General features: G+C 34.6%; 1 protein-coding gene across 1 annotated transcript in view; it reads right to left on the bottom strand.

Annotated features, from left to right (window-relative positions):
• Nucleotides 1-9118, bottom strand: part of LOC110029544 (rhomboid-like protein 20) — a 70282-nt gene that overhangs the window by 33413 nt on the left and 27751 nt on the right. Inside the window, exons 3-4 of the mRNA XM_020731879.1 lie at nt 5701-5841; nt 5310-5376 (exon numbers count right to left, since the gene is read on the bottom strand). Coding sequence (XP_020587538.1) covers nt 5310-5376; nt 5701-5841 — 208 coding nt within the window. The remainder of the gene's footprint in view (nt 1-5309; nt 5377-5700; nt 5842-9118) is intronic.

The following is a 9118-nucleotide window of genomic DNA, read 5'->3' as shown; positions in this document are numbered from 1 at the left end:
TCCCCACGGTTGCCCCATTCTCGGCTTGGAGGTTTACCATTTTACTTCCAACACTTCCACCTTGTATGCCTTGGTTTCTTGCAATAAGTACACCAAAGATTGTCTTTGTTCTCCTTCCCTTGGTTATCGTTCTTTGACTTCTCCTGATTTGTGTTTGCTGCTAAGGCTGACCCATCCATAATATGTGGTTCTAGCATGACACTCCTCCGACTTTCTTCTGCTCGGATTAATGAGAGTGTCTCTTCTAGAGACGGTGTATCCTCCTTGCCAAGGATTTAGATTCTAACATGATCAAATTCAGGATTCAATCCTGCCAAAAAATCATATATTCGATCCTTCTCAATGAACTTCTTCAAGGTGGCAGCATCATCAGGGCATTTCATCTCAATTACATGATAGTGATTCAGTTCCTGCAACAGATTCTGCAATAGAGTTGCGTACTCAGATTTGTCTCCTTGTTTGGTTGCTTCGGTTTTTTCCTTGATTTCATACACAAGGGCAGCATCGCGGGCTTTCGAGTATGTGCGGTTGATATAGTCCCAGATTTCCTTTGCGGTGTTCAAGAACATGCAAGTGTCACTGATCGTTGGGTCCATAGAATCCCATAGCCAGGACATAATCATGGAATCCTCCTCTTCCCATGCTGTAGAGGCTGGATCCCTTTTTTCTGGTCTGGTTCCAAGTAGGTGATTAATCCTCCCTTTGCCTTTTAGGTATGTGCGGACAATTTGGGACCATTTGAGATAGTTCTTCCCATTGAACCTATTGGATGCCCGAATATTCTGCAACTCTCCAATTTTCTGAACAACATTGTATTCTTCAGAATTGTTGGAGTAGTTGGAGTAGTTGGAGATAGTGGTTTCGGACATTGACATGGTGGAGAAGAAAAATTTGCAGCAATTAAGGCTAGAAATCAACCTGCAGTGGTAAAAGAATCGCGGCAATTAAGGCGGCTAATAAAAAAAAATCCAAAGAGCGGCAAAGATCGCGAGATCTCCGGCACAGGATTGCAGCGGCAAAGGACGATCTTCCTCGTGACAACGTGCTGCTCCTCTCGGACGAAGCGGGAGTCGCTACTGGAATCCCGTGCTCAGGAGGAAGAGTCGCTCGTGCTCGGCAAAGAGAGATTTTTAGCCGTGCTCGTCGCCCGTGCTCGTGCTCAAAAGAGTCGCTCGTGCTCAGCAAAGAACAATTTCTTTTTTGGAACCGCTACTGGATCGAGGCAGAGGGACCGAAGCAGCCCGTGCTCGGAAGGAACGCGAGGAAGAGTTGGAGAAGCGCGGCAACAGGCGGTGTCCTCTAGGGTTTCAGCCTGGTCTCTGATACCATGTGGGAAATCAAAGAAATAATTTGTATTTCTCTTCTTCTCTTGAATTGATCATACAATGTATTATATAGGAGATTAAAAGAAAAAAAACTAGGAAACTATTTAACTATTTCCCTTAATTTAAGGGATTACAAATTTATTTTAATTTCCTTAATTTAAGGGATTACAAATTTATTTTAATTTCCTTAATTTAAGGGATTACAAATTTATTTTAATTTCCTTAATTTAAGGGATTACAAATTTATTTTAATTTCCTTAATTTAAGGGATTTACCAATTAATTTTAATTTCCTTAATTAAGGAAATTAGAATTAATTCTCACAACTTTGTTTCCATCTCAGTCACATCTCGACAATATACATAATCAATCCAATCAGTTCAAACTGAATGAGTTATCTAAATTCAAATCTTCATCCTCTAAAAACTTGAGTGATGCATTTAAATATGACAATTTAGTTGTTTGATATATAAATTGTCACGACCCGATCTAGTAGCTTGAAATTAACTAAGTCGGGAATTACGATTGAATGGTATTAATTTAAACCTTCCAATTTATAAAAGAGTAACTAATAATCCATAATTACAAAACACATAAAAACGAAACATCCAAAAATAATAACGGTTTATAGACATCTGAAGCCAACATATAAAGTGTCTCTACAAAGAAATAAACAATAAAAGATAACTACAATCACATCATAAACTGGTACCTATCAGCTGTAGTCCTTCTGTAAACCAAATCTCTCCTAGCAAACATCAACCTAACATTTGTCTTCTAAAAGAAACTACTAATTTCAACAGTAAGTTTGACTTAGTGAACAATTATAAAATTAATATGCATTAAATTATTATATCAACATTATGCATGAAGGACCAAAAGAAAATACAATTCATTACCTTATAAAATTTCAAACTTTCACTTTAAATTTATCCCTTCCTATTTCAGTTTAAATCTTTACCCTTTTTAACAACTTTAAGAGTTATAACAAGATCATTGTCATATTGAAGACAACCTAGTAAATTTACCCGAATGTACCCTCAAATAATTGTACAAGAAGTTACAGCTTTACCGTTTTTTTTTTTTTTATGGTGCACAGATACACCACATCCCATGTTAGTACTATATGAAGCTAACCCTATATAACTTAAACTTTTACACTTCATTTCCTTTAAATTGCCTCCTTTAAAGACATTGAATAGTCATTCTTCTTTTTTCCCATTTCATTTATTTAAATTTTCAGGCCACAAAATACATATAATTATAAAATAACTATTTAAAGCATTACAAAAATTGTTTATTAAATAAGCATTAGCTTAATACATATAAGAAAATAATTACTCCCTTGCTTAGCTTGTTTGTCACACTAATTCTCTAATCTATAACCTTCTAGATTCAAATGTTCTTCAACTTAAACTGTTATTAAACATTAACATTTTATTGAATATTAATTCCAAATTAAGTAAAAAAAAAATTCAAATTAAGTAAATTAAACTTTGATTTTTATTAAAGCATGCCTTATCTTTCAAAGTGATTCGTCCCTCGAGCTTGAATTGAATCTTCCTTCTGCCAATTTCCTCGTCATATTAGATAAACTTTATTTTAACCTTACTTAAATAAAAAACTATGTATATGACATTTGATTAATTAACTTAATTAAAATCTCAAGATTTATCTTTTAAACCCTTTGGCCCTTCCTTCAACTCAGCATTGCACGAGCTCTATTCTGTGGTCATCTTCCTCTGGCAACGAGTTCGACTCCCTTGGATGCACGAAGGCCCTTTTCTTCCTCCTTCGGGCTCAGCTCAACCCAATAGAGCAAGCGAGACCCTTCTTTCTCTCACGAGACGCACAAGCGCTCACTCTTGCTCGTCTCCTACACCGATACACCAGTTGTGGTGTCAACCCTATAAACAAATAATCCCATACCTCTTCTTCTCCCTTCACGCATAAGAACTCCTTGGTCATATCTTCTTCACTTCAAGGGTATTTGCTCTAAACCACGTACGCGAGCTGCCCTATCTTCCTTCCCTTCGACTTCTCTCAAAGACAATCCGAAAAATGAGGGCTAGAATTAACCCTCCTCCCTTCTTCCTTCTAAGATTCTTCTTCTCTCACTTTCTCTGCTCTCCCTCTCACTCACTCGTTTTGGGTTTCATTGGTCCAAATGAGTAGACGTGTGAAAGAAGTGTACAATAGGTTTCATACGAGGGGATATGTCTTCTCTAATCGTCGGTACTTATTATTTATCTATTTATTTTTTTATTTACTATTATTTTAAAATTCATTTATTACATAAATACATGAGATTCATGTGGTATGAATGCAAATGCCCAATAAAAGTTATGCAAATACAAATATGAAAGCAAAAAATTATTATTATTTTATATAAAAAATATTTTTACATTATTTAAATATTATGATACTAAATATATTAAGTTGAATAGTTCCTTTATGTCAAACGGGCTGCTTCGAATATTTTATGGGTAACCTGCGACCAGATAGAAGCAAAGTGACATTAAACAGTGGCAAAGCGACAACAACGAGTCCTGCAGTTGAAGCGGCATTGGCTCCTCTCAATTCAACAAGAATGGCAATGAAGTTGCATCAGTCAAAGCTCGTTCCTCTCCAACACGAGATCAAAGAAAGTTGCTCCACACTGCTCCCTTGCATTCTCTCAATTTTTTTACATAGTTGCGCTCTAAACTGAAGAATTGAACCCTTCAAATCAGTTTTTATTTTCTCTTGCTACTGAACCAGACAGATCTTGCATCATCTCCATCGCTTCGGTGCTTGGAACCGCACTTCACGTGTGAAGTGCGTGCTCCGCGTATAGTGGACATGAGAGTGCAAAGCGAAGCAAGGATTTGGGGCTTCAAACTGTCTTGTGCCTGAAGCAAACTTCTAATAATCTAAATCATTGAAAAAAAACCATGCCAAAAAGATAAGCTTTTGCCTTACGTGCATCTCTTCCAAACCTAGTTTCTATCAGTCAAAGAATGTCATGTGATTTTATGTTGTGATCGATGAGCCAAGTGACAATGAGGCCATACACCTAGCATAGTTAAAAAACCTTGTCGTTCGCATACAACTAGTGCTCGGGTCACTAAGAAGCTAATGTTCAACTTATTTGTTAAGTGAGTTGATCTTAAGATACTATTTCGAGCTCATTTTCTTAGTGAGTTGAACAGAAACAAAGCCTTGTTGAATGGTAATTGGATCGTCATTAGCTCATAAACAGACATACATAAATAATTTTGTATTTTTAAAATTTATTAATTTGCTAAATGAATGATGCAATTATATCTTAATATCTTAGAAGACAACCAAATTTGACCTGAAGTCAAGCTATTGGAGTTTAAATGAGTCAAAAATGAACATAATCTCTACGAACAATTTCAAAGTTCAAACACAAGCCAAATTCAAGATACACAAAATTTGAACCATCTGAACACAAAGTCACATCTAGTTAAAAGAAGACTCAATTACACCCCTGACCTCTATAATTTTTTTGTTTTGGTTTATTAACTCTAAAACTATTAGTTACAACATGTGACCTCGAATTTACAAAATCTTCACATATGCCAAATCATATTTTTAGATATATAATCAATCCTTACCCTATTTGGTTAATGGGAATTGAAAGAAAAAAAATTGAAAAAGAACAGAAAATGGGAATGGTCAAATAATGGAATTGAAATTAATTTTCCTCCACACTTAGGATGGTGAGGATTGGATGAAAAAATAATTTTCTTTTTTGTTTAGTAAATCAGAAATTGCGTTTTTGTTTCCTGTTGGGATTTGTCAATGAAAAAATACAATTTTAGATGCCCAAAGTAAATCTAATTACCAATTAATTACAATGAAATCAAACATTAGATATGAAATATTGAAGAAAAAATACACTTGCATTCCCTCTAGTTCCTTTTAACAAAGTATACCAAAATAGAATAAGATGGGGACAAACAGAGTTCTGACTACATACCTTTATGAACCATCAAGGATAGAACCTCAAATAAAATTGATGCCAACAAAGAGAACAAAACAAAAACCTGTGCATTTACGGGCATAAACTTAGAAACAAGCTCAAAAAGAAAATTCAATATATGAATCAGGAATTTGAAACCCCAATTCCATTGGAATGTCAAATCAATGCACTAACAGAGAGAGGGGTCAGAGTGGCAAGGATGAGAGAGAGAGAGAGAGAGAGAGAGAGAGAGAGAGGCCTCTCATAAGTACTGCCCTTCCAATCAAAAGGTGTAAAAAAAGGAGGAGCACAGAAGAGGGATCTTTGCATCTAGACATGGGAACGTTAGAAATATTTAAAAAGTAGTGTTTCCTTTTTCCAGTTAAGGAATTTTGTCAAAAGAACATACCGAGTATTTGTTAGATCCTATCTGCCTCTCAAATAATCTGAAGTAATACAGCAAATAAAGTCCAAATATTAATTCTGGAGTTGATGAGAAGGTAAATATGGAAGCAATAACTTTCCAGAAGCGAAGACTTTGTATGACATCCTGCCAAAGTATAAACCGTACTTAGTACTATAGCTTAATTAAAATGTCACCCAAGAATATTTCTGCAAAGAAATCTTCTTCATTAATGCGACCATCCAGGTACTTTCAAGTAGAAGGAATAAAGGAGACCATATTCTTATCAAACCCAACTTGGGAGTCCTATTAAAACTGCATTGTTATGGGTAAACAGCTCGAGAAATAACCATTGAAATGAACATAATAAATTAACAAAACATTCAATATAGATACAGTACATCAAACGGTAAGAAGAACACATTATAGCTCCTCCACAATACACCGGTTGCACTTGTCACTCAAAACTTGGAATTACTTTTTAAAAGTAATTTGTACTGTAATATTACCAAATTTCTTAAATAACTAAAATATTAACCTTAATGAAATAGAAATATAATCAGATTTATATTATCTAGCAAGATTTCTCATTTTAATTTGAAATAAATGTATAGAAAAAAGACCGCATTACTTACACCAGCATCCATTGATCCCTAGAGGGTTTGTTAAACCATTTCCTACCACCTAAATATTAACAGGAAAAAGAATAATTTTAAAAAAGGCATATATTATCATTTGCCAGAACTTGCATGAATAAGAAAAATTCCCGAGTTGGAATTTCTTGATTGTTGACTAGATTTCAAATGCATAAAAGCATTGCCATAAAAATTTGAATAAAACCATTGTGCTTCCTCTTCTAATTGGCATAATTATGGACCCACTGCATGTTAGTCAGTTCATTATAGTGAATTAGGACCTTAAAATATCTCCTGGTTGTAGGCATGCTTATTCAGGTGAAGGGCAACAAGGATTAAAATCTCAAAAGAGGCAAGGCTCATTTCTATCTTGAAAAGGGCGTTTAACATTAAAGAAACATTACAATACAAACTAAGTTAATTTTTTGCATTAATTTGTACCTTTTAGTATGTATGACACCAATATGTTTAACAAGTTGTCCAAAAAAATAAAATTTAAATAACTAAAGCGAAACACCTTATATAGAAAAGATGCCTTTCGTAGGTTCCCATTCAACAAGTGCTTACTCTCATATTGTTAAATGAGTAGGCGAAGGGTAAAGTGCATGGCTTCTTTACTAGCCTGCATAGTGGCTCTTCAATAAGTATGATACTGAGTATCATGTCAAATTCCCTTGGCAATAACAAGAAAGCCTTAACTGCGAACCTAATGAAATCCAATCCATACTAAGAAAATTGGGAAATTTACATATCTAGCACACAATACTTATTTATTTACATATCTCGCATCTAAATCTTTGATGCTTTAAATTTTACATGAAAATGTGTATTTCACCTTTAAAAAGTGGTAATAATGTTTTTCATGTGACATTAAAGATCTGAGTGCTATGAATGTAAATACGAATGTTTAGATGTGAGATGTGTAAATACATAAGAATGGTGTGCTATGTATTTAATGCATGAAAAAAGCTATTATCTTCTCATCATCATCATCAGCAGCAATCTCCCAACTATTTGGGTTCAAAGCATTATAAATTCTTATTTTTCATTCATTTGTGTTAAGTGTCATTTGTTGAGTTAAAATCTATTATTTGCAAATAAGCTTGAGCAACTTGTATCCATGTAGCCTTAAATGTACCTATGTTTTTCATAATTCTTCAACATTAAAATATCAACTTCTCTAATAGGCACATTTTCTACCATTTCTTGTAAATGTCATGGCCACTCAAGTTTATATTTAGTCATATTTTCTTCAGTAGATGTCACTCCAATATTTCCTCTAATATAATTATTTTTTCATATATAGTTCCTAGTTTTGCAACAAATTAAACATAGCATTATCATTTATGCTGCACTCAAATTAGATATCAATGATTTATTTTTACAACCTAACATTCAAACTCATAAAACATCATTGAATCACTTGTGATTTTGAAATTTCTTTAAAACTCGATGATATCTTTCAGTCATACAAAACTCCTAAGGCACTTCATTTTAATTGTCAAACCTAACTCCAAAAGTTATATTATTATCAAAATCTCTATTATTATATATAATAGATTCAAGATACTCTTACACATCGACCTAAAGACAATTTTGGCTTATATTAGCCTAAAGAGCAATTTGTTCTTTTATTATTTTTGTTGTTGGGTATAAATAGAGCTTAATAGCCTAGGGTTATGGTTATACATGAGAATTGTTGTCTTGGAGCCTTAGGGTTAGGGTTCGTGAGAGATTTCCTACCTCTCAAATTGCAGGAAGTGGAAGAGATCAACTACCTCTCAAATTGTAGGTCTTCATCCTTTATGTATTCATGTTATATTGCTTTGATTTTGTGTTAGTGAAAAAAAATATTAGTTTACCTTAATTTCTGTGAAAAATCGTGCCAATGTTTGTGTAGACTCGTATCACAGTTTTATCAAAGCGTTTCAATCTAGCAAGAAGAAAGAATTGCGACCTGAAAATAATTACGCGTCGAACCTACCGCTCACAGCAGAGACTCGAATCTCCCATCTTTCTTCTCCTTCCATGTCCATCTATGCGATAGAGTCGCGATCAAACCTAGAAAGGAACAACGGGCTCATGGCAAAGATCCAAATCTCCTATCTCATGCCTCCATCATAAAAGAGAGAATTGGTGGAAAAGGCAAAGGCGGGATCATGGCTTACTGAAACTTGAAACTTCCCTTAGCGATACAGTCACGATTAGAGCTTGTGGAGTAGGCACCGATGAGACCGCGGCTTACAGAGATCCAAAACGTCGATCTTTATCCTTCTTCCACTTTGTGAACGCGATACAAATGCAATTAGATTATGTTGAGAAGGCGACGATGCAACGTACAAAGGCTTGAAACTTCCATCTTACACGGAGTACGGAGACCCAAAACTCATCTTTCTATTGTTCCAATTCTGCTATGTAGTCAAATCAAATGGGATTGACATGTGGTACATATATGATTTAAACTATCTCGAAACCATCGACGACATTTCAGTGTACAAGTGTTTTTGTCTTCTATGATCCAAAATTTGTCAGGAAATGATGACAACAAAAAAAATAGATGATTTAGGGAAAATTTGGAGGAAGAGATGAATCAACATAAATCCGGGATAGAGATTTTTCTCCATAAACGATAGGTTTTCTTCCATGAAAAATCGATTTAAGAGCTTAGAGAAGATGATAAGGAAGTTTATTGAGATGCAATCCAAGACGTCATCAGTGGATCAATTTGCAAACCCTAACCAAGGGTTGACTGCAGATTTTATAGTCAAAACAAAAGGGAAAGCTCCGCG

Source organism: Phalaenopsis equestris, unplaced genomic scaffold (assembly GCF_001263595.1).
Source record: "Phalaenopsis equestris unplaced genomic scaffold, ASM126359v1 Scaffold000592, whole genome shotgun sequence".
Taxonomy (NCBI): domain Eukaryota; kingdom Viridiplantae; phylum Streptophyta; class Magnoliopsida; order Asparagales; family Orchidaceae; genus Phalaenopsis; species Phalaenopsis equestris.
This window is presented reverse-complemented; position numbering and strand designations above follow the sequence as displayed.